Source organism: Saimiri boliviensis, chromosome 17, assembly GCF_048565385.1.
Source record: "Saimiri boliviensis isolate mSaiBol1 chromosome 17, mSaiBol1.pri, whole genome shotgun sequence".
NCBI classification, from domain to species: domain Eukaryota; kingdom Metazoa; phylum Chordata; class Mammalia; order Primates; family Cebidae; genus Saimiri; species Saimiri boliviensis.
The window spans coordinates 18,602,360-18,627,561 of record NC_133465.1 but is presented as its reverse complement, the minus strand read 5'-3'; the positions used below and the strand labels follow the sequence as shown (position 1 = coordinate 18,627,561).

The following is a 25,202-nucleotide window of genomic DNA, read 5'->3' as shown; positions in this document are numbered from 1 at the left end:
CTGAGGTGGCTTGATCAGACTGAAGGGCCATTGTCGGAAGGAGAGTTCTTGTTCTCTCCATCCTGCTGGATGCAGACAAGGAAGCCTGTGTCCGTGACTGCAGCCAGAAGAGAATCGGGCTCTGGGGAGATGCTGAGGACAGCAGAGCCCAGAGGCAGAAGGAACTCACATCCTTGAAGCTCTGCTGATAAGAACCCATTCCTTGCAGTGCCAATAATCACGCCACTAAATGCCCTTGTTGTTTGCCGCAGGGGCTCAGCTTACCTCTGGCTTCAGCTGTAGCCATAAGAGACCTTGGCTAGCAGTGTCCTATCTCGTTATTCACTTTCTGCCTCAGAGAGGTCTCTGAAGCCGAAGAAGCCCACCCAGTCCAAAAGCCAGGTGGGGAGGAAGGTTAATCCCCCTGGGGTGTCCCTCAGCTGTTGGGGAGATCAATGCCTCAGGCTCCTGTCCTTAGATGGTCACCTCTGGGAGGCATTCTAGACACTTCTGAGGCCCAGAGGAATCTGCCCTCCTCACCTGAAGCAGCAGCCTCAGTGACACCTGCGTGCTGGTTTCTTCCTGCCTCCCTTACTCCAGCTTCCTCTCAAACCAGCCACCTGAGTGCCAGTCCCTGCCCTACCGCTGCTTCCAGCCAGTTTGGGGCCAGCTTCTCTTACCTGCAGGTACAGTATCCTTTCTGGTCACACCTTCCTGGGGTAACCCATTCTCACAATCCCCCTCAAATCCATCCTCACGGTGGTGGATTCCTTCCTAAATGTAGACCTGCCCCAAATACATCTCAGACAGAAGCCTCTCGTCTCCCACCGCTCTGGCCATCCAGACTGACTGGGGCGAGGCCCTGGCCCCACCCTGAGCCCCACCCTGCACCACACACCTGTGATGTCTTCTAGGGACGGTGCACCCCTCAACCGTGCCGTGCAGGCAGGCATTCCGAAGTGTACCTCCAGGCCTTTGCTCACACCATTCCCTCCTCCTGGGAAGCCTTTTCCTTCTGCTGGATGGCAAAATTCCAGTCATCTCTCAGTGGGTCTGCATCCAGTTTCCCCTCATTCCAACACTGGCAGGAAGGCCCTCAGCTACGACAGTCCTCCATTTATTTGTGAGGGACATACTCCAGCCTGCCACTGAACCAAGTGTGTTACATTCACGACCCCACTTGGTTCCTGCTAGGGCCTGGGCAGGTGAGTCATGGCCAGCCATCATCTCTACCTGACAGATGAGGAAACTGAGGCATAGAAGGCTTGATCCTTGGTTGGGTTTAGATGCTCCTGTCTGTCATGCAGCGCAAACTTCCAAGACTACACTGTCTCCGGGGTTTGGTCCTGCTGGACAGACTTGAATGCAGGTCACAACTTGGTGCTTGACTCTCCCAGGCCACTCATCTAAGCCACCATGGCCTGCAGCTAGGATCTGAGCCCAGGCCATCAGACTGACCTAAGCAGAAGAGCAATCTTTAAAGGCTACTGGACAGCCCCCAGGGTTGGTGGGCTGCAGAAGTAGGCCAGGAGCCATCTGATGTGTCACCTCTAACACAGGACCCCTTGTAGCTGCTGCCATACCCCCAGCTGTGTCCACGGCCACTCGTGCACACCCCTAAGCCTCAGGTGCCCTCCCACCACCCACAGGCCTTGTTTTAGTGTTCCTCGGGACACTGGCTTCTTGTCTCCTTGTCTTGGCTATGGGGGTGTGTGCTGGTCACTCCAAAGGGACCACATCTTGTTGATCCTTATTTAACAAACACTTGCTAAGGCAAGTACCTATTGCCCAACACCAACAGGTACTTGCTTCAGCAAGTGTTTGTTAAATAAGCCTAAGACTCAGGGAAAGAACCGCCACTGATGCGGAGGTGGTAAACTAGTGCCCTCCAATGGATTTTGTTGGGTTAAGCATGGTGTTTAAACATGAGCAAATCCCTTGTGGAGTAATCTGGATTCCTGGCTTTTCCAGGAAAATGGGAAGATCTGGAACACACAGCCTGCACGCTCCCTTGTCACAGACCCCCACCCAACCCACGGTGCTCCAAGGCCCTGCAGGTGTGCATGAGGGCGGGCAGGGCAGCCGCTCACATTCATCATGTTGTCAATCTGGTTGTTGCCTAGCGACAACACCTGCAGCTTGACGAGGGCGTCCAGGGAGTCGATATTGGAGATGCGGTTGTTGAACAAGCTCAGGTCCTCCAGGTTCACCAGTGTGTCCAGCCCCTCAATGGTCTCAATGTTGTTGAAGGACAGATCTGGGAAGAAGGGAGGGCTGTGAGAGTCTGCTAGCTGGGTCAGGGGATGGGCTATCCTGAAATAAAACCATCGAGGCTACTGAGTGCCCTGTGACCCAGCACCAAGCTGCCAGGGCCAGAATTTGACTTACTGTCTGACAGTTGGCGATTTTTTAGAAGCCTGGTGTGGATTCCTTCCTGCAGCCTCATATGTTCACCACCCTCTCCTGTTCTGCCAATCATCCTCCTGGCTGGGAACGTGTGGGCAAATATCGGTGTCCAAGCTCTGTCACAGTTCTGGGAGGAAAATGCTAGCCCGCAGGTCTGAAGCAGTGCCCTTGGGGGTCAGGAGTACACAGTGGTGGAGAGTCCCCTTTCCTCACACCTGTGACATTTTAGCAAGACCACCTCCTTTCTGCTTTGCGTTTACCAGTTTATCAAGTGCTTATGTGTATATCCTCTGAGAGCAGCCCTGAGTGTAGTTTGGAACTTCTCTCCCTGTTTGATCATTTGGGAAGCAGAAACCCCGAAAGACTTGGTGATTGACCCAAAGCCACACAGCTGACCACAGTGGGGCCAGAGTTCATCTAAGGCTTCTCCGTGGACATGCGGCAGGTTCTTCCAGCTCCATCACAGCCATCTCAGGATCCCTCATCAAATGTAACCTCAACCCCAACCGAGACTTTAGTTCCACATCTTTTGGAATAAAAAGTACTTTCCTTTTTTTTTTTTTTTTTTTTTTTTTTTGAGACAGGGTCTCACTCTGTTGCACAGGCTTGAGTGCAGTGGTGCAATCACAGCTCATTGCATCCCTGACCTCCTAGATTCAAGTGATCCTCCTGCCTCAGCCTCCTGAGTAGCTGGGACCACAAGTGTGCACCACCATATCCAGCTAATTTTCAAAAAATTTTATAGAGACAGGCTCTCACCACATTGCCCAGGCTAGTCTCGAACTCCTGGGTTCAAGCGATTCTCCTACCTCAGCCTCCCAAAGTGCTTAGGTTACAGGTGTGAGCCACCATGCCGGCCCTAAAAGTACTTTGTCCCAACTACAGGTTTTCAGGGTTAGTTGGCAGGTGGGGCTGTCATCTTGTCCTGGAACACCAGTGGCCTAGAGGCCAAAAATGGGCATTTTCCTGGGCTTAGAAATATGGGCATGACAACCACAGTGATCACATTTAAAAGGTGATATGGGGCTGGGCATGGCGGTTCACGTTTGTAATCCCAGCACTACGGTAGGCCGAGAGTCAGAAGTTCAAGACCAGCCTGGCCAACATGGTGAAACCCCTTCTCTATTAACAATACAAAAATTATGGGGGTGTGGTGGCATGCGCCTGTAATCCCAGCTACTCAGGAGGCTGAGGCAGAAGAACCACTTGAACCTGGGAGGCACAGTGGGCCGAGATTGTGAGATTGTGCCACTGCACTCCAGCCTGGGTGATGAAGTGAGACTTGGTGTCAAAAAAAAAAGAGGTGTTTTGGGAGATGAGTTTAACCACATCTTAATTTAGCCTCCTCCGCATATGAGGGGATGCTCACCTGTTAACACTGAGAGCAATGATAACTCGGTCCTTGCTCTATGCCAGGCCCTTTAAGTGCATTACCTTGTTTAATCTTCATAGCACAGATATAATCATCCCCATTTTATAGATGAGGAAACTGAGATTCAAATGGGCCTCATGGTAATATGCTCCAGGTAGCATAGCACTTAAAGCAACTGAGGTTCAGGCCAGGTGCGGTGGCTCACGCCCAGTAATCCCAGCGCTTTGGGAGGCCAAAAAGGGTGGATTGCTTGAGGCCAGCAGTTCAAGACCAGCCTGGTCAACATGGCAGAACCCTGTTTCTACTAAAAATACAAAAATTAGCCAGACTTGGTGGCACATACCTGTAATCCCAGCTACTTGGGAGGCTGAGGGATAAGAATCACTTGAACCTGGGAGGCAGAGGTTGTAGTAAGCTGAGACTGTGCCACTGCACTCCAGCCTGGGTGACAGAGCAAGACTCCATCTCAAAAAAAAAAAAAAAGAAACTGAGGTTCACAAAGTGGAATATCTTCTGCAAAGTCAGTATGTTGGCCAAGCTGGGATTTGAATGGGGGTCTACCAAATGCCAAGCCTGCACGCTTCCTTTCCCACTGTGCCACGGGGTTCCGTTCTTAGGAGGCTTGGCCCAATCCCTCACAGTGTGCTAGCAAGTGTTTACCAATAGGGGGTGAGGGAAAGCCCTCATCTGTAGTGCTTGCTCATTTCTGTGGTGTAAATACTCCCACCATGGCCAATTTCAAGTTACCAGCGTGGCATCCCTGGAAGCAGAGTTGAGAAGAGATGTGTACAGCCAGCTGTTGACAGCCAGTGCTAGCCAGCTCCAGCACACCCTCAGCCCTGGGCATGGGCCACCAGCAGAGCCTACGCATATCAGTGTGGGAGGTCATACTGAACCACAGGAGTGCCACCTCCCTAACCCCCATCCTCAGCACCCTAGGGACCCAGCTCTTCCTGCTGTGGTTGGGTCCCTGGGTGCCTAGTGCCACAGCTGGACAAAGGCCAACTTCTGACTATACTCTGAGGGGCCCTGTGACCTCTTACCAGAGCCTGCCCTCTCTGCTCTAGCACCGCCATCCCAGGTAGCACCAGCCATCAGTCCACATGATCTTTGGAAGCGTGGATGGCCACTGCAAGGGGTCGGGGTTCCAAGTAGTAGGAAGATAAGCTTTTGTCACAGAGGGAACTAAGACCAGTATTCAAGTTTCTCTCTGGGTAAGCAGACAGGGGGCTGTCATGGGGCTCGGTGGTACTTGCTTTATCTCTGAGAGACAGCCAGGTCAGGGAGTTCCTGCTTAAAACCATGGCATTCAAACAGCCTGTGCAGGGCAGACCTTCATGGGGCGGGCATGGCTCACAGCATGGGCTGGCCCAGGCACCTTTAGGACAGTTAGGCCTCCCGTCTTCATCTCCTAGAGAGACCAATGACTTCTGGCATTGCAGATGGGCCACTGGGCCCAGGAATCAGCATTAATGGGTGCTAGGGTACAGAAAGGTGAGATACCTGGAACTAGAGACCTGGGCCTGGGTGTCAGAAGACCTGGCTGTGGTTTGCTCCTGCTACCTGTAGCACATGATTCCATCAAGCTGGCCAGCCTCCCTGAGCCTCAGTTGCTGCATCTGTGAAATGGCAGCATAACCCTCCCTGTGGGTTTGCTGTGGGCTTGCAATTGTCAGCACAAAGGAGGCTGGGAGTGTTTGGCAAATTGGAAGGCTCCCGATGCCTCAGGGTTTCCTTGTTACCAGGAGACCGCCTGATCGGCTGGAGGGAATGTGGGCTGTGAGGTCAGACAGCAAAGGGCGTGAGTCCCAGCTCTGATATTCTCGGTTGTGCAGCTTTGGGCAAATGCCTGGGGCTCTGTGAGTCTCTCAGCTCCTCTTCTGTAGCTTGGGATTATAACAGATGCCCAATTCTTAGGATTAAAATGGGGTTAAACAAGACAGTGCATAAGGAGCTCTCAGGCCCATCACCTTCTCGCTGCTAGGGACCCACTGTCCCTCATCAGATGTAAGGATGCCCCTAAAAGGCCAGCAGAAGGGACAGCTCATCGAAATCCCCTGTGGCCTTGGCAGTGAGGCCTGATGTGGTCCTGTGGCCTCAGTTGGCTCATCTCTATGATGGCGATGCCCTGTGAACTGGAAGACTCATATAGAAAGCATATAGGCCCCACTTAGCATGTAGTTAAGTGCTTGATACATATTGGCCTCTGTGGTGATTATTCCTCGTTTGATCTGGGCCCCACCAGCCAATGGTTACCTGTCGATGGTTACCTGTCAGCCTGAGTCTAGATTAGACAGAAGTCCGCAGTCGCCCCTTCGTGCCCCACCCAGACTGAAAGGTTGAGCAGGTGAGAGCAAAATATTCTGTGGTGCTGTGTCTAAGCACATCTTTGCTGCCTTTTGCCCAGCACAAGCCCTAGGCTTTTAAAAAATAGCAGCTTTCTTGCTCCCAGCAGGCAGAGCTGCCGCCGTACGCCGGCTAATGATGGGCCGGCCGCGGAGTGTCACACACAATTATTGTCTCCCGGGAAGGCAACAACCTTGGCAGGGTGTCACCTTCAATTAGGGTGGACATACACAAGAAAGGGCCTTACCCAGCCAGACCAGGTGTGTGAGGCTCTCCAGGCCCTCAATCTTCTCAATGATGTTATTGTCCAGCTGCAGTTTCCTCAAGTTCTCAAACTGCCAGAGGTTGTCTATGCGGAGGATGTCTGAAATAATGGAAGGAAGATTTTAGCCTCAGGTTAGGGTCAGAGTTTTGTGCCAGTGTACGGAAGGAGTGAGGCAGAACCATACAAAAGGGATCAACAACTCTTCTGCCCGGCCCTGGAGTACGCAGGCACCCTTGAGATGTAGGCTGAGCATTGAGGAACACTGTGTCCCTGTGAGGTGGGCGGGGATCAGTACTGCCACCCAGAGCCACAGGAAGACCTCGTAGGTTTACTAGGGTGGGGCTAAGAACTTGTTGGCGTTGGAGTGAACCAGACCTGCTCTGGGCAGGTGACTCACTTGTGCTGTCTCTGGGGCCAGGCCAGGGCCTCTCCAGGAGTCTGGTACACCTTGGGACACAGGACACAGTCAAGGGCCTTCCTTCCACAGTGTGACAAATAGAATGAAAGCATGTGTCTCTGTTGGTGGGAAGGCTGATCACCTTGTTCAGCCTTTTTGAGGGTTGTTTGGCAATGTTTACTGAAATATTTAAAGTCTGTGTCCTTTGACCTATAATTTCTTTCTTTATTTTTGAGACGGAGTCTCGGTCGGTCTCCAGGCTGCAGTACCGTGGCGTGATTTCAGCTCACTGCAACCTCCACCTCCTGGGTTCAAGCGATTCTCGTGCCTCAGCCTCCCGAATAGCTGGGACTACAGGCACACACCAACACACCCAGCTAACTTTTGTATTTTTAGTAGAGATGGGGTTTCACCATGTTGGCCAGGATAGTCTCGATCTCTTGACCTCGTGATCCACCCGCCTCAACCTCCCAAAGTGCTGGGATTATAGGCGTGAGCCACCATGCCTGGCCTCTTTTTTTTTTTTTTAGACGGAGTCTTACTCTGTTGCCCAGGCTGGAGTGCAGTGGCGTGATCTCAGTTCACTGCAACCTCCACCTCCTGGGTTCAAGCAATTCTCTGCCTCAGCCTCCCAAGTCGCTGGGAATACAGGTGCCTACCACCACCACACTGGGCTAATTTTTTTAGTAGAGATGGGGTTTCACCATCTTGGCCAGGCTGGTCTTGAACTCCTGACCTCATGATCCGCCCACCTTGACCTCACAATGTGCTAAGATTACAGGCGTGAGCCACTGTGCCCGGCCTTGACCTATAATTTAGCCACATGGGATCTGTCTCCACACTTGTGTAAATGTCCAAAGAAATCCCTCAGGCACGTAAGGGGCACAAAAGCTCCCAAATGTCCATATGTAGGGGATGAGATAAGGCATCCATGTAAGAATGAGGCAGGTTCCTGATATCACAGAAGTGCCTGGCCCCTGTGGCCTGTGAAGACCACCCATGCCAGCTACACAGTCGATTCATTCCATTTGCTAAGTAAGCCAGAGTTTGGTTTCTGTCGCTAGTATCCAGAAGAGTTCTGACTAACACAAACATATAAGTAAATATGTACTGTATATGTAAAACTCTAGAGGCCAAACTTGTCCGCCAGCTTTTCCCAGAAGCCACATATAACTTTATTGTTTATATGCTCCTTTTTTCCATATTTGCATTTGTAATGATTTCTAAAATTTATAAAATTGAATATGCTCATTAAAAGAACTGAAATAATATAGAAGTGGAAGAAGTTTTAAAAATTTGTGCTATGGCCAGGCGTGGTGGCACACACCTGTAATCCCAGCACTTTGGGAGTCTGAGGCCGGTGGATTGCTTGAGGTCGGGAGTTCAAGACCAGCCTGGCCAACATGGAAAAACACTGTCTCTATAATAAAAATATAAACATTAGGCAGGTGTGCCTATAGTCCCAGCTACTCAGGAGGCTGAGGCAGCAGAATCGCTTGAACCCAGGAGGCAGAGATGCAGTCAGCCAAGATCATGCCACTGCACTGCAGCCTCGGTGACAGAGCAAAACTCTGTCTCTAAATAAATAGAAATAAAAATTGGTGCTGAGGTGTTGTGCCTTAGAGGAGCCTGAGCTGGCCATGACATCCCTGCCATGTCCCCTGCTGCGTCCCCTGCCAGGACTGACCGAGCTGGGCTGGGCTGCCATGGACCACAAGCCCCTGCTGCAGGAGTGGCTGCCCACCTACAGCCTAGGGGCCGGCCAGGGCGACGGTGCGTGCAGTTCCCATGGCTATGGCGCCATCCTGCTGCCCTGCTTCCCGCTGCCTGCCCTCCCCTTACCTCATCACAGGGATACCCACCCACCACCCCAGGGTCTACAATGGCCACAGCCGGACTATCGCTCGGTACCCTGCCAATGCCATCATCATCATGAGAGGCTGTCCCGTCTGCAGGGTCGGGGTACTGGAGGACTGCTTCGCTTTCCTAGGAATCCTCCTGGCCATCACCCTGTTCCCCTTTGGATTCATCTGCTGATTTGTCTTGAGGAAGCAAAGATGCCCCAACTGCGGAGCAGACTTTGCTTAAAGGGACCACCATACCTGGCTTTCCCACACCCAGCTCTCTGTTTCTCATGTACAACAGTTTTATTTGATTAAGCTTCAGGGCTGTTTTGTAAAGCGAGGTGGGACAGATGTGGCACGCGGGAGCTGCGGCTTCCTGGAGCATGGAGAGGCAGCACCGCTGCTTCTGAGGTTAATGACAACTCGATAAAGCACTGCTTTTATGTTCTGCAGTCTTCGATTTGAGAACAGTGAGATATGTTTTCAATAAATGAGATTCATACCATTAAAAAAATAAAAAATACAAATGCAAATTGGTGCTGTTAATAACCACATGGTCCAGCTGCAGTTTCAATATTCATTCAGGGGGGCAGAGCCTGCCTGTGAGGTTGTGAAAGTCCCAGTGGGAAAGTGCGGGACCCCTCCTAACTCCCCTCCCTACACCCAGGTCTGGGGAAGACGGGGTTCTCTGGCCCAGTCCCCGAGGGGCCCACTGCCCTTCCCCTAGGGCTGGATTGCTGCGCTGCGCCTCCCTGGGTTCCCAGGGCCGGGTGGGACTGGTGCCTGCTCTCCAGCTCCCTGTTTGTGGCCAGATTTCCCAGAATGATACTGGCCACAGTTCCCACCTGTGCTTCCAGGGTGGGGCCGGTTCTGCCCTGGACTCCCGGCCACCTCCCATCCCTGGGTTGGATTTTCCAGGTGTGTTTTCTGGCCCTGATCTGACAGCCCCTCAGCGGCAGCCCTCCCCTCGTGGCTCCGGTACACCCGCTGCTCTGCCACGCACACCCACCTGCTGACTTTTTCCTAGGTGTCAGCAGTTCAGGAGGAAGAGCCAGAACAACGCAACAAATCAGGATGTACTTGGCAGTTAGCTCTAAATGAATTACCAGCATGACAGGACTGCCAAAAAGCCAATGTAATTGTCAACAAAGACACTGAATCTGCCTCCATGGCCACCAGCTCAGCCGGGCCTGTGGTCACCACTCCCTGGAGCACAGCACTGGCTGCCTTACTAGATCCTTGCCTCGGCCCCTGGCCTCCACAGTCTATCCTCATGCAGCCAGCAGGGTTCTGAGAAATCCTAAGTCCCATCCTGTCCCACTTCTGCTCGGGACCCTCCCGGGGTCCCCACCTCACTCACTGTAAAAGCCAAACACCTTCCATTGGCCCCAAGCTGACACCAGCTGACCCCATGACCTCCCTGACCTGTCTCCACACTGGCTTCCTCAGCAGGGCTGATGAGGTGGGGTCCAGCCTGCCCCAGGGCCTTTGCACTGGCTGCTCCACTTTCCCTGGTGGATCTCCACAGTGGCTCTCTCCCTCACCTACCTCAAGTCTTTGCTCAAATGTTACCTTCTTGGTGGAGCCCCCAGCCACCCTATAAAACATTGCACCCCACCCCCAACTTCCCTTTCCTCTCCTTCCTTTTTTTCCTCCACAGCACATGTTACCTTTAGCAGATTGTATTATTTTCCTTCTTCATTTTATTTCTTTGTCCCCTACCAAGTTCAATGTCAGCTCCATGAGGACAGGGCTTTTGATCTTTTTGTTCACAGTGCCTAGAACAGCACCTGGCATGTAACAGGCAGGTGCTTAATACTGGCTGCATGAACCTCAGGTGGGGGAGGAAAGCAGTCAGCCGAAAAAGCCCCTTGTGCCACACCTGTTCTGTGCCCCATTTCAGGGCTACGGCTCAGGGCCCGTGGGCTTCATGGGGCTGTGCCTGGGCCATGCCTGTCTTGCCAACTGTCGTGTCCCTGCTCTGGTGGCCGGGCTGGGCTGAGGCAGTGTCTTAGCACTCCCTTGTTGTTGACTGGATGCCGGCCAGCCTAGGGGCCCCAAGACAGAGCAGGAATGTGAATCAGACAAGGTCACTCTGCTGTGGCCTTGCCTGCACGTGACACCAGGCAGGGGTCTCAGGATCCCTGGCCGCCTCTCTCAGTGCTCTTGTACCGCCTCTGCCTTGACTTACTGTGCCGCAGCTCGCTGGCCTTCCTGTGTGAGGAGGCACTGTGCGAGTGCTGTCTCACCTTGTCCCCTCGCCCAGTGCTTGAGACAGGGATGACAGTCATCCCATTTCACAGATGGGACATTGAAGCAGTAAGGGTCCACCTGGTCCTGAACCACATCTTCCCGTCCCTGAGGGGCCTCCCTGCCTCATGGCCTGTGCCCCTCCTGCCACCAGCCCATCTTTGGTCATCCCTTCTGTGAAGCTGCTTTCTCAGTGCCCGCTCTTCCTCCTTTCCCCACACTTCCTACCCTCTGCTCCTGGCTACATGGGACTTCCTCAGCTCTGCCTGCCAGGCACCCCCACTCCAAGGACACCCGCATGGAGTTGTGTGACGGCAACAGCATAGTCTTGGGGGCTCACTTAGATTTGGAGTGGGACAATTTTATCTTGGTTTCTATTCTTACGCAGCATCAGGAGTGTTGTGGATATTCAAATGATGAAGACACTAAGGAATGAAGCTTTACAAACATCTGTGCTGCTCCTATGCCCTGTAACCCAGGTAGGCCCTAATGCTGATGTGGGAACCTCCACCATGGACTTTGCATGGAATCCTAAAGCTTGAAGACGGAGCAGAGAAAGCCCGGGAGGCCCCACCCTGGCCACCACCCCTGAACCTTGGATACATACTCCGAAAGTCCAGCTGCAGGGACAGGACATCCTTGAAGAGGATGCCCTCCTGCTTGGCAAGCTCCCCGGCCTCCTCCTGGGGGCCCTGCTCCCCAACAGCAAGCTTGAGCATGCCATCGTCTATCACCCTTGGCTCCATCGAGTCGTATAGCCGGTTCATCTTCCCCGAAGTTTTCCCTAAAAAACATCACATTCCTCCTTCACGGTCTGCTTCTTTTTTTTTTTTTTTTTTTTTTTTTAGACAGAGTTTTGCTCTTGTTACCCAGGCTGGAGTGCAATGGCGTGATCTCGGCTCACCGCAACCTCCGCCTCCTGGGTTCAGGCAATTCTCCTGCCTCAGCCTCCTGAGTAGCTGGGATTACAGGCACATGCCACCATGCCCAGCTAATTTTTTGTATTTTTAGTAGAGACGAGGTTTCACCATGTTGACCAGGATGGTCTCGATCTCTTGACCTCGTGATCCACCTGCCATGGCCTCCCAAAGTGCTGCGATTACAGGCTTGAGCCACTGCACCTGGCCCCCTCATTTTTTTTTTTTTTTTTTTTTTTTTTTTTTAGTGCAATGCTGCTATCTCGGCTCACTGCAACCTCTGCCTCCTGGATTCAGCAATCCTCCTGTCTCAGCCTCCTGAGTAGCTGGGATTATAGGCATGTACCACCACGCCTGACTAATTTTTGTATTTTTGGTAGAGACGGCATTTCACCATGTTGGCCAGGCTGGTCTCGAACTCCTGACTTCAGGTGATCCGCCCACCTTGGCCTCCCAAAGTGCTGAGATCATAGGCATGAGCTGCTGTGTCTGGCCACAGCCTGCTTCTTTCTCTGTTTGAGGGCAGGGTCTGGCTGAGGTTTCCCCTTATGGTGTTGCTGTGGCCACTGACACTGAAGAATGCCCCACTCCCAGCCCTGGGCCTGCTGCATCTCGGAGTTTGTACATTTGCACCAAGGCTGCTCCAGGGCTTCCTGGCACCCACTGGGCCTGTCCGCAGGGTTTCATCCCTTGACCCTACAGCCACAGCTGGGACCCTCCCTGGACCCACTGGCCTGGTGTCCACACTGGTGTCCTTAGCCTGTGATCTTGGCTCATCTTAAGACTGTGGTCCTGTGTCAGTCCTCTGACTTTGTGTGCCCATCCTCATTTGGGTTTGTGGGTACCAATCCCTGACTGTGCTCCCTAGGTATCCCCAGCCAGGCAGGTCAGCCTGCAGCTCCTCTTCCTTGAGCACCTCACCCCCTCCAGGCAGTTACGTGTGTATGCCCCCTACCACAGCACGAGCTTTACCTGGTGCAGAGGGAGCCCCTGACCCAAGATGACCATTCATGTCCTCCCCCTGGCAGATGTGAATTTGAGGTGGCAGAAGGAGAGTGCTCATTGGAACTGGCCACTTGAGCTGGTGAGGAATAGGGAGTGTGGGCTGACTGGGCACATGGTTAAACAGAGAGCAGGAGCAGGAGGAGGCAGATGCAGAGAGAAAAGCAGAGATGGGAACCTGGGAACCAGAAATCAAAAGACAAAGGACAGACAGACCGACACAGACAGAGGCTGCCTCCTTCCTGCTGGCTTTCCAGTCCCTAATGTTCCTAGGTCCAGGCCTCATGAGAGTTTCCTGTTTCTCACATGAAATCCTCTTTTACTTAAGCTAGCTCCAGTAGGTTCTTTTCTTCTTCTTCTTCTTTTTTTTTTTTTTGAGACAGAGTTTCACTTTTGTTGCCCAGGCTGGAGTGCAATGGTGCAGTCTCGAATCACCGCAACCTCTACCTCCTGGGTTCAAGAAATTTTCCTGCCTTAGCTTCCCCAGTAGCTGGGATTACAGGTGTCCGTCACCACACCTGGTTAATTTTTTTTTGTATTTTCAGTAGAGACGAGGTTTCACCATGTTGGCCAGGCTGGTCTTGAACTCCTGACCTCAGGTGATCCACTCACCTTGGCCTCCCAAACTGCTGGAATTATATGGGTGAGCCACTATGCCCAGCCTCCAGTAGGTTCTGTTGCTAATGGTCCAGAGGGATTTGGCCGAGACAGCACAGCACAGGGGGATCTGTAGATTCAGTCAGTCACACTGCGAGGCTGACCCGAGGCTGCTGTTCCTGACTGGACCACATTCTCATCTTACCAACCCTCTTGGTGAAGACATCCAGGAGGGACATTTCCCTCTGCTTTCCCCCCCTGATTCTTGCCTCCCTGATGGCCCTCCTTTCTCTTTGCTCACGTGTCTCCCCAGCATATGGGCCTCCCTGAACCTCCTGTCCTTCTGCCCTGCTGGTCCCTGATGCTAGGCAGCCCCTGTGCTCTCCTCCTCATTCCATAGGAGAGACTCCTAGTGCAGGGCTGACGGTGTCCGCTGAAAAGCCAGGTTGGGCCGTACAATCCTGTCACCTGGTCTCAAAGACTTCCCTCTAAGACTGCCTTCCTCTTTCCTCCCCGACCATCCACTGGGATGCGACTTCTGTAAATACACATCCTTTGCCCTGAACTGTCCCTCATCGAATGTCCCTATGAGCTCTTGTTCTCTTTTGCTCCCAGGAGAGGCACAACCTTCACACCCTTCAACCCCTACCCCTTCTCCACCTGTGCCTTCCGTCCTCCCAAGACCTTGGTCCTTTTCTTCCCACTCTCTCCAATCTGTTTACACGGGCTCCACCTCAACGAGGTCACTGATTCCACCCTCAAAGACAGTTCCAGCCCTTGGCCTCTCTTTCATAGCTCCCGACTCTTAGGCAATGGTTTCCCCTAACGTTTCCCATAACTTGTCATCAGCTTGTCTTTGGGGGAATTTTAATGTGTTATGTTTGACGGATGTTTTCTGCCAAGTGTTTGGCCTCTTCCTTTTTTTAAATGGTGCTATACTTTGGGAAATGACTCTTAATTCTTATTTCAAAACTTATCCCTCCTACTTCATCAGGGCCTGGTACCCACGACAGATCAAGCTTGCTTTCAGTCCAGCTGAGCAATGGCTGTGCTAGGTAATATGGGGTTGTTATTACACATGCTATTTGTTAAGTACATCAGGGCAGGATTTGGATCCTGACTGTGCATCTTTTGGTAACTCACTTCACCTATCTAAACCTTGGCTCTCCCATTGTAAAAGGCGAATAATTCCTCCCTCCTACATTTGTGTGAGATCACGTATTTAGTCCACACGTGTACTGAGTAACTGCTACAGGCTGTGAATAAAACAGATGAATTTTACCCCTGCTTCAGGCATGAATCAAACAATAATACAAATATTGAATTACAAACCCTGATAATTTGTAGGTGTAGGGAACTACGAAATCATACATTAGGGGCACCTGGCCTGGCCAAGGACAACAGGGCTGATCTCAAGGACAAGTAGGAAAGAAGGAGGAGGTAACTTCATGTCAAGGCCCTTCAGGTGGGAGAGAACAGACATGTTGCACTTTGGCTGAAGTGATGCAAGGTTGGAGAGGTCTGTGGGAGTTTTGTTATTATCCTAGAATCCCTGGAAAGCACTGAGGGCTTAATAAGGTCAGGAAAATTAGCGGGGCATGGTGGCACATGCCGAGTGAGGCAGGAGAATCACTGGAACCCAGGAGGCAGAGGTTGCAGTCAGGTGAGATCACATTATTGCCCTTCAGTCTGAACAAGAGCCAAACTCCGTCAAAAGAAAGAAAGAGGGGAGGGGAAGGAAGGGGAGGGTGTGGTGGCTCACGCCTATAAGCACTTTGGGAGGCTGAGGCAGGCGGATCACAAGGTTAGGAGTTCGAGACCAGCCTGACCAACATGGTGAAACCCCCTCTCTACTAAAAATACAAAAAAAAAAAAATAATAAGCTGGGCGTGGTGGTGGACACCTGTAATCCCAGCTACTCGGGAGGCTGAGGCAGGAGAATTGCTCGAACCCAGGAGACAGAGGTTGCAGTGAGCTGAGATGGCACCATTGCACTCCAGCCTGGGCGACAGAGCAAGAGTCTGTCTCAAAAATAAATAAATAAATAAATAAATAAATAAATAAAGGCAGCAACAAGATCAGATTTTTGTTTTTAAGTAGCTCACTTTAGCAGCAGTACTGAGAACTGCAAAAGTACTGAGGTGAGAGATGACCAGGGTGTCGGTAAGATGTGGATGTGAGAAATTTCTAGACACTTAATTTCTATGTAGAGCTAATAATCACCAATATCCAGATAAGAAAACAGAAGCTACTCAGAAAGGTTAATTAACATGCCCAACTTCATACACTTAGCATATGGCGGAGTCCATTTCCTAATCATGAATCAGCCGAGGGTACTGGGGATATCATTGCCACAGCTCACAATGTTTCTCACAGTTGTCCTGGGTTCAGGGCCAAGGCCCAAACAGTTCTCCATGGGGATCTTAGTAGTTTACCACCCAACCTGGGTCCCTTTGACTTGCCTGATGATAGTGTTGCTGAAGACCAGAGACGCAGGAGCTGGGGAAAGCAGCAGAGTGTTACACAATTGTCAACGGAGTGGCCTTCTCACAGAGAACAGATCTAGAATTTTCCTGGGCAACAATAACCTGGTGTCAACAGGATCTGAATACTATAGTCCCTATTGGTCGTGAATTAATAAGAAGAAAATTGGTTGGGTGAGATGGCTTACACCTGTAATTCCAGCACTTTGGGAGGCTGAGGTGGGAGGACTGCTTGAGCTCAGGAGTTCAAGACCAGCCTGGGCACAATAGCAAGACCCTGTCTCTGTTTTCAAAAATAAATAATGAAAATTTTTTGTTTTAAAAGAAGAAAATCATGTACTGAATGCTTATTGCATACTCAGTGCACAGGCATTATTTAAGTACATGTAAGCTGCGGAGGCCATAAAAAAGGGAATCCTAATGTCCTTATTTCCCAGCTAGGGAACCTGAGGCTCCAGAGAGGGAAAGGAACTTGTCCGAAGTCATACAATGAGTTACTGACAGAGACAGATATGGAAGGAACCTGAGGAGCCGTATTCACATCCAAAGCACTTTATACAGTACCAAGATGAAATCATTTGATAGTTATAAGGTCAGATATAATAGTTAAATTCTGGAAGAAGTTATCAGTGGACCGGGTACCTCTCTTTCTATGAAAGGAGGCTGGAAGACGGAACCCCTTAATCCATTCTGGCCCGGTTCCCTCGGGAAATGCTCCCTTAGTATTCTTTTTTATTCAAAAGCTTGACAAGCCCAGGACTAAAGTGTCTTGGCTGTCTCAGCTCCACTGTAAAGTGCCTGGGAGAGGACCTACGTGCTCAATTTATAAATGAGAAGGGCCGGGCCGGCGTTTTCAGACAAAAAGGTCACAGGAGTGAGTGAAGTCGTGCACTATCTGTCCCTGCGAGTCCTCCCGAGCCTCAGCTCCCAGGTCTCACCTCAAGCTTTGGGGATTTGGTTGGTTCCACGCAGCAGACGCGTCTCCCGGTTGCTGGGGAACCAAGCACCGCGACTTGGTTGCCAAGGGGAAAGTCAGTAGGGAGACTTCCTGGGTGAAAGTTGACAGATCACGTGACCACATCTCCGGGTGGGAAAACATTCCTTACACCAACCAGCCGTAGAGAAAACAAATGTTTCTCCAATCGGTACTTTCTATGGGCGGGGATATTCCTAGATTCACCTCTCTTCCGTCCTCCTTTCTGGATGATTGACTCGTCTTTTGTCCAATAATAGTAAGGATCCTTTAGATTGCCCAAAATATAGATGAATCAAAATGCACAGCTCTCTCTTCGGGGGCGGGCCAGGGGAGGTGCCGCCACGGCTGTCAGGGACTCCGCTGACCTAGCTAGCTCCTCAGCCCAATCGGACGCTGCGGGGTGGGTGGGGCTTTGCTGACGAAGGTGTAGCGGCCAATCGGACGCGGGCTTCGTAGGTGTCCCCCCAATAAAGACGCGGCAAGAGGGCGGGGCTAGGGGACCTGGCCCTCGGCGTTCCAGAGGGTGGGGAGGGGGCAAGTGTCAGTCAGGACTGGATCCCGGCGGGGTACAGAGGAGACCTCGGTGGCAGACAGGGGGCCCGGGCCGCTGCGTGTTGTCCACCCAAGATGGAGTTCCTCCTGGGGAACCCGTTCAGCACCCCGGTGGGGCAGTGCCTCGGTAAGGCTGCGTGAGGGGCGGGAGGCTGGGCGACGGCGGCAGCTGATCTGGCTGGTGAGGACCGTGGGCCTCCGCCGGGCGCCGGTGCCACCTCACGAGCGGGCTGGGCCTCCGCCACGCGCGGGTGCCACCCCACGGGCGGGCTGGGCATCCCGGTCATAGGGCTTTCGCCGGGTGCCAGTGCCACCTCACGGGAGGGCTGGGCATCCTGGTCGTTGGGCCTTCGCTGGGCGCCGGTGCCACCTCACGGGAGGGCTGGGCATCCTGGTCGTCGGGCCTTCGCTGGGCGCCGGTGCCACCTCACGGGAGGGCTGGGCCTCCGCTGGGTGCCAGTGCCATCCCACGGAGGGCATCTGTGTCCTCGGGCCTCTTCCCGGACACTGGTGCCACCTCACGGTCGCCAGTGCCTCTCTGCCAGGAGGCGCCCCTGAGGCCCAACTTAGACTCGGAGATGCTCCAGGCTTCCCTGCCCATCAGGACTCAGCCCTTCCTTTTGCTCCTAGAGGTGGTGCCAACTGCTGGTCTGCTTCCCCCTTGCCCTTTGGGAGGTGCTACTGCATGTGCCCTTATCCAGCCCAGCAGGCTTGCTGCCACCGCCCCTAGGACCCAGTTCTCTGAAACCCTTTGTGGGATGTCACCTCCTTCTCCGTCCTTGTTCCTCCTCTTCAGTACCAGCAACCCTCAGACTGGGCACCCTCCCAGAAATGCCCCCTGCTCCAGGACTTGCTAATTTGAGCTGCAACTCAGCTGGGCTGTAGGAGGGACTGGGATGGGAGGAGGGGCTCTTGGGGGTTGATTATCTTGGCAGGGGGATAGCATGCCTGCAGTGCCTCCCAGGAAAGAAGGGAGGCTGTGTAATTTAATGATAAGAGCCCTGGACTGGGAATCATGGAAGCCTGGACTCTAGCAGTGGTTTTGCCAATGACTCCATGTGACATTGTGCCCTTTCTAGTTTGAAGCTCTCCTGTCTGTCAAGTGAAGTGTTTGAAGATGAGATGTGGTAGGTCCCTTAAAGTTCTCAAGTTTTGATATTCTTTATAGTACTCTGCACCGCTGACTGTTGCTCCCACCCCCGCCCCCCAACCATATGAAATTTACCAAAGCTGAATCTTTTGTTGGCAACGTAGAGAGAATGGTACCCAGCCTTATCTGTTAATCCTATGGGGGGATCTGGATACCTGGGGACACCAGAGATGGCCAGAATCCTGGATAAGGAAAGCCCAAAGTGTAGGTAAAGTAATACCGGAAATGGCTACCATGTGAGACTTCCTTACTGAAAAAGCAACTTGCTTTTTCACCCAAGGCAGTGGCTTATGCCACTTGATCAGTCAAGAATGCTAATTAGTTTGTTTGAAAACTGGGTTCCTCCTGGTTAGTCGAAGGACTGGTAAAACGTCTTTTATGAGCCAGGATCTTTGGTGTTCTTATGGGCCTGATTTCGGCAGTAGTGATTTGTTTATTTTCTGCTTTGCTTATGAAATTCTAGCTTACTGTCAAGACTTTAGTGGGGCCTGTAAACTTATTGAGGTCTCTCCTGTTGGCTAATTAGCATTTAGGAGCCTTGCTTTACTTTCTGGTGTAGTATCTTTTATAATGCCAAAAGAGTGTCTTCCATGTTGTGGACATCTTGTCCTTGCAACCCACTGGAGCGTCTCTGGATTCTCACCTCCTTTCTTCTTCTTCATGTCCTCTCCCCACTTTCCTCAGATGCTCCTGCATGGCAGCCACATTCCAAAAACTCATTTTTCAGTTGGATGTTGAATTCCAGCCAATTAATGGAGGTACCAGAAAACTTGGGGGAATGGTTTTCTTTTCTGTCCCCTTTATACTAGGAACCTCTACACCTGCAAAATGACAAGGTAGTAGTCGAGGGTTAGAAGTTAATTTAAAATACAAATATAAGGGATGTAGGGATATATAGCAAGTGGTAAGAGCATGATACTTCTGTCAGGAAGACCTGAGCTGAATTTTGACCTGGGCCATTGCTTGGCTGTGTGACCCCAGAAAATTGTATTGCCTATCTGAAGTTTAGTCTGTCAGTCAGAGAGAGAGAGAGAGAGAGAGAGAGAGAGAGAGAGAGAGAGAAAGAGATTCATATTCACAGAGTAATGCAGCTTAATTGAGATAATGTATGAAAACACTTAGCATAGTATCTGGAACATTGTAGCAGCTCAGTGAATCGAAACTGCCACTGTTAATAACAGAATACTTTTAAGTTAGGGTTGGATTTTCTATCTGGAGAGGGTATGTGAAATAACTGGCCTGTCTGTGACCTGTGAGGGAAGATACCCTACCAGGCCCCAGGGTTCACAAAAGATGCTTGACTGTAAAGATGGTGATGGCTCCCCATTGCCAGGTAGCCAGTAGGTCATTTCAGTTTAGTTCAGGTAAATGATTAATGGATAGAACAAGGCTCTAATGTATATTTTGTACTATTGTGACAAAGTGTCAAAGTGACTTTCTCATGACATTTAGTGTGTTAGTACTATTTTAAAAGAATGTGGGGGGGGGCGGGTAGTGCACTGGTGGGAGGGAGGGAAGGGGAATACAGAAATAAAGTAACAACAACAAAGCTAATGATTAAAAACTGCAGCTGTAAGTGGGTTGTGGTGGCTCACGCCTGTAACCCTAGCACTTTGGGAGGCCGAGGCAGGGGGATCACCTGAGGTTAGGAGTTTGAGACCAGCCTGGCCAATGTGGCAAAACCCCGGCTCTACTAAAAATACAAAAATTAGCTGGGCGTGGTGGTACATGCCTATAATCCCAGCTACTCAGTGGCTGAGGTAGAAGAATCACTTGAACCAGGAGGTGGAGGTTGCAGCGAGCAGAGATTGTGCCATTTGCACTCCAGCCTGGGCGACAGAGTGAGACTCTGTCTCCAAAAAAGAAAAAAAAAAGAGAGAGAGAGAGAGAGAGAGAGTAAGCCTAGCCAAGGTGTGAGAGGCTAAGAAGTGCAGAGGAAGAAAGAGTACTTACTTGTATTTCTTAATTTTCTGTTCTGCAACAAGCTTCAAAATGTTAACTGCCATAATCTTAGCCTTCCACAACTGCTTGGAGTTGAATGACAGCTTGGAGTTGGATCTCATACATGGAGAGTTCCCCAAGTCAGGTCCACTGTGGTCTGCAGAAGTTTGCAGTTTTCCTTGTGTTGGCCAGAAAAAGTTTTCAGAAAATCCTTTTCCAAGAGTAAAGTTTAGATTCAAAGATCAGTGGATAGTTAGTTAATTCTGACCAAAATATTGCAGGTGGTGGGCGGATATTCTCCCCATTGTTCTGCTTTAATAAACAGGCAAGAAACAGATATTCTGTTGCAGAGTTTGTTTGTAGATTGAGCGGTGTTACACATAAACTACTTCAGACTATCCTGTGAATGGTAGATGTTAAACCTGGCCATTTGTACCAAGAATAATTAGTTGTGCCTCAGATTGCCATGTATATTAGGGTCTTTTTTTTTTTTTTTTTTTTTGAGACAGAGTCTTGCTCTGTCACCAGGCTGGAGTGCAGTGGCATGATCTTCGCTCACTGCAACCTTCACCTCCCAGGTTCAAGCGATTCTCCTGCCTCAGCCTCCTGAGTAGCTGGGATTATGGGCATGTGCCACCACACCCAGCTAAGTTTTGTATTTTTTCTTTTTTTAAAGACGGGGTTTCACCATGTTGGTCAGGCTGGTCTTGAACTCCCAACCTCAGGTGATCCACCCACCTTGGCCTCCAAAGTGCTTGGATTACAGGCGTGAGCCACCACGCCCGGCCAGTTTCATATTTTTAGTAGAGACAGGTTTCACTATGCTGTCCAGGATGGTCTTGATGTCTTGATCTCGCCATCTGCCCGTGTTGGCCTCCCAAAGTGCTAGGATAACAGGCCTGAGCCACCGTGCCCGGTCTGTATTAGGGTTCTCTAGGAGGACAGAGACAGAATTAATAAGATAGATGTATGTATTACAAGGAGTTTATTAAGGAGTATTGACTCACACAATCACAAGATGAGGTGCCACAATAGGCCATCTGCAAGCTGAGAAGCCAGGCAGCCAGGACAAGTCCCAAAACTGAAGAACATGGAGTCTGATGTTTAAGGGCAAGTATTTGCAAAGCCCTTTTGCTTCACTGATTTTATTTACTGTGCACAATCTTGTGAGATACACAGGAAGAGAACTGGAAGGAACTTATAATTATTAAGTGCCAACTATATGCAAACTCTGTACATGGAATCTCATTTAATCCTCACAACATTTAGCTATTTGGGTGTTATCATCCCTGTGTCACATAGGGAAATTGAGGCTCTGAGAAGTTAAGAGACTGGTACAAGGTCAGTGCCGTAGGTAAGCCTAGAATCTACTCCTGGGCCAGTGCTCATTCTGTGCTGCTATGTATGTTACTTTTTGCTCTCAGATCTCATGATTCAGCCTCAAGGGAATCACCAGGAGGGCTTGTTAAAAGTGGAGCCCACCCTCAGAGTTTCTGTTTCAGTAGGTTTGGGGTGGGAACTAGCATTCTACATTTCTGTCAAGTTCTCTAGTGATGCTGAAGCTGCTGGTTCACTTTGAGAACTGTTGTTCTTGATTTAAAGTTCTGTTTCTTTTTTCTTTATCTTTCTTCAACATTAAATGTGGGTTTTCTTGTGGACAGACTAAAGAGTGATTATTTAGAATTTGTTCATTTATTCATTCAGTGGCCCTGTACTGACTACGTGTGTATACCAAGCTAAGAATTTCCTAATGTATAGATATCTAAAATAAATAAGGTAGAAAGTAGTCATAAGATTGGATAGATAAATGTAGTAAGGGAATGGAGGAGAAGGGTGGCCTCAGGTAGTAATAATAATAGCTAAAGGTTTTAGGGTTTTTGTTTTTTGTTTATTTGTTTGTTTTGTGTTTTCTTGAGACAGAGCCTTGCTCTGTCGCCAGGCTGGAGTGCAGTGGCGCGATCTCAGCTCACTGCAACCTCCGCCTCCTGGGTTCAAGCAATTCTCCGGCCTCAGCCTCCCAGTTTTGGGTTTTTCTTTCTTTAAGTTTAATGTTATGTTCCTGTGTGCCAGACACTGAAGTGGGCACACTTGCAGTCATTCGATCCTCACAACAATGCTGTGGGGAAGATACTGTTGTTATCTCAGATGTTTTCAGAGGAGGACACTAAGACAGTGGGCAGATATGGAACCCACCTAAGGTCACAGAGCAGCAGTGAGGGAGCTAGAGTCTGAACGCCGCGTTCTGGCTCCGGAGCTGGGATCCTGTCACCCTGTGCTGCCCTCAGCAAGAGTAAAGTGAGGAGGAACCCTGTAGGAGGGAAGGAGGAACTCAGGAAAACTCTGAGGAGGTGGTGGCTGCTGAGCAGGGCTTTGATGAATGGGTAGGATTTGGTTTGTGTAGAAATGGAAAAGGATGTTTGGTTTCTTGGCAGAGACATCTTGAGCAAATGCTGGATGTGAAGGGGTAGGCGGGGGTGATGGGATTTATTCCATTTGCCTAGCAAAGGGGAGTGATAGGAGGCGAGATTGGGAAGGGAGGATAAGATCTGATTGTGGAGGGCTTGCTTCATGTGTTGGCTAAGTAGTTAGGACTTTTTTTTTTTTAGAGGTACTGGGGAGCTAGGAAAGACTTCTAGGGAGGGGAATAGCATGGAAACATGAATATCATTACAGAGGTAGGGAGATTTCTCCTTGGCAGTCACCAGAAGATCATTCTTCTCTCTTAGCTCTTATGCAGAATCAGGGAGGAAAAGTGAGGGAGGGAGGGAGGGGGGAAGTCAGCTGTGGTCAGTGTTGCTTCCTCTGAGGTCAAGGGTAGGGACACTGTCTATGAGCCCCCCTCAGAAACAGAAAGGTGCCAAGGCAGGTTGATGGAGCACTGGGAAGAAGTCCAAGAGCATTTGTCCTTAATTGCCTGGACAGGTCTTAAAACCCCTGATATCGAAAGCCACGTGGGGTGTCAGTCTGCTCCTCCTCCTGCTCTTTATCAGGTACAAGGACAGGAGCTGACACATTCCCAGGGCTTTTCTAGAGGAATGCCACTGCTTAGAAGTGAGCTATTGGAATATCTAAAATTCTCCTAAAATTGTGCTTTTTTTTTTTTTTTTTTTTAAGAGACAGAGTCTTGCTTTGTCACCCAGACTGGAATGCAGTGGCACAATCGTAGTTAAAGCCTCAACCTCCTGGGCTCAAGTGATCTTCCCAATTCAGCCTCCAAAAGTGCAGGGATTATAGATTTCAGCAACTGTGCCCATTCTTTAGTTGTGCTTTTTACAAAATGATGTATAACAAGATAGAAAATATGAAAAATACAGAAAAATGCAAAGGAGAAAAAATTTTTCCATAATGTGCATCCTTGCAGATTTGTTGAGTTGCTTATTTCACACAATAGAATACTTCTGTATTTCACTCTCCATCTACTCATGCATTGGAGAGGCAACATTGTAGAGCTGCTTTAAGCATATTTCTTTATAATCTACTTTATTTACTTATTTATTGACTTGGGACATTAGGTAAGGAAAGGGGTATAAATACATTGCCCAGAGGATCATCAGTTAAGGGTTGTTGCTCTTGACCTAGCAGGTAAATCGCCCAGAAATTTTGAGCTAACCTAGTAGTCCGAAAAGACATAAATAACATTCAGGCTTTTTCTGCTGACCCAGCTTATTATGGTTAGAAAAGAAGCCGAGATCGCGCCATTGCACTCCAGCCTGGGTAACAAGAGCGAAACTCTGTCTCAAAAAAAAAAAAAAAAAAAGGAGACTTTTAAAAACCAGTCTCAGACTCGGTACATATGTTATTGCTCCCTCCAGTCTTCTTGATTTAGGGGATTATCTGCTTTTCTCCGTTCAGTCATCAAGCCTGATGCCCATTGCCCCTCACCTCTTCCTACAGGCTGCCTTCCTAGACTACCCTGTTTACGGTAATGAATCTCCTCTCTGAGCTCACAGTGCTTGCTCTCCGTATCGTAATTCATTTGACTCTTCCCTTACCTACAAAATAGAAAACGTTACTTGTCCTCCAGGTTTTGGTGAAGATTAAATGAGATAATGTGCTTAAAATCCCTAGCACAGTGTCCTGCAGTCAACAAATATATATAAACTTCTTGATTCCTTCCCTCTACGGTTACTGTTTTTTATTTTATTTTATTTTATTTTATTTTATTTTATTTTTTAATTGCATTTTAGGTTTTGGGGTAAACGGTTACTGTTATTTGTCGTGTCATGTGTTTATTATCATACCTTCTGAATAAGGCAGGAGGCTCCTCCATGACAGGATGTATACTCTCTGTTTGCTTGTGACTGTCGCAGCACATGGTAGAGTGTATTCTGCAAGTTATTCACTCCATAGGTTCCATCCTGCCACTGGTATTTAGCCTCTTTCAAAGCTAACGTTACTAGCCGTCATTCCTGCCCCTCACCATGTCCCAGGCACCTTGCTGAGTGCTATGCATACTTACCTCATTAAGAAACTTTTTTCTCTGGAAACGCTGTTAAGTCAGTGAGGTTATCTTCATCTTACCGGTGAAGAAACAGAGATTTAAAGGTGTTCAGAAACTTGCCCAAAGTTCCCTGGCTCAAATAGGCGGAGCTTTCCTCTCCAGCCAGGGGCTCTAGCTCCAGCATTTTTTTTTTTTGTTTGTTTTGTTTTGTTTTGTTTTGTTTTGAGATAGAGTCTCACTCTGTTGTCCAGGCTGGAGTGCAGTGGCGCAATGAGCTCACTGCA

At 50.0% G+C, this 25,202-nt stretch overlaps 2 protein-coding genes and 1 pseudogene across 7 annotated transcripts in view; 2 read left to right on the top strand and 1 right to left on the bottom strand.

Moving 5' to 3' along the window:
- The window catches only part of DRC3 (dynein regulatory complex subunit 3), a 43,007-nt gene extending 26,071 nt beyond the window's left edge, over positions 1 to 16,936 (bottom strand). Inside the window, exons 1-5 of one of the 4 annotated variants that reach the window (XM_074388302.1) lie at positions 16,797 to 16,936; positions 15,838 to 15,874; positions 11,467 to 11,643; positions 6,351 to 6,467; positions 2,112 to 2,236 (exon numbers count right to left, since the gene is read on the bottom strand). In XM_074388302.1, the coding sequence (XP_074244403.1) occupies positions 2,112 to 2,236; positions 6,351 to 6,467; positions 11,467 to 11,626 (402 nt within the window). In that variant the 5' untranslated portion in view covers positions 11,627 to 11,643; positions 15,838 to 15,874; positions 16,797 to 16,936. Of the gene's footprint in view, positions 1 to 2,069; positions 2,237 to 6,350; positions 6,468 to 11,466; positions 11,644 to 15,837; positions 15,949 to 16,796 lie in introns of all 4 variants that reach the window. The other 3 variants (XM_074388300.1, XM_074388299.1, XM_074388301.1) reach the window with 3 other exon arrangements.
- LOC101031577 (membrane protein BRI3 pseudogene) lies at positions 8,472 to 8,865 on the top strand (annotated as a pseudogene).
- Positions 16,937 to 17,320: 384 nt separating the features above from the next.
- TOM1L2 (target of myb1 like 2 membrane trafficking protein) overlaps positions 17,321 to 25,202 on the top strand; it is a 123,308-nt gene continuing 115,426 nt past the window's right edge. For 2 of the 3 annotated variants that reach the window (XM_010339932.3, XM_003929302.4), the window contains exon 1: positions 17,361 to 17,513. In XM_010339932.3, the coding sequence (XP_010338234.1) occupies positions 17,462 to 17,513 (52 nt within the window). In that variant the 5' untranslated portion in view covers positions 17,361 to 17,461. Of the gene's footprint in view, positions 17,514 to 25,202 lie in introns of all 3 variants that reach the window. The other variant, XM_010339931.3, reaches the window with a different exon arrangement.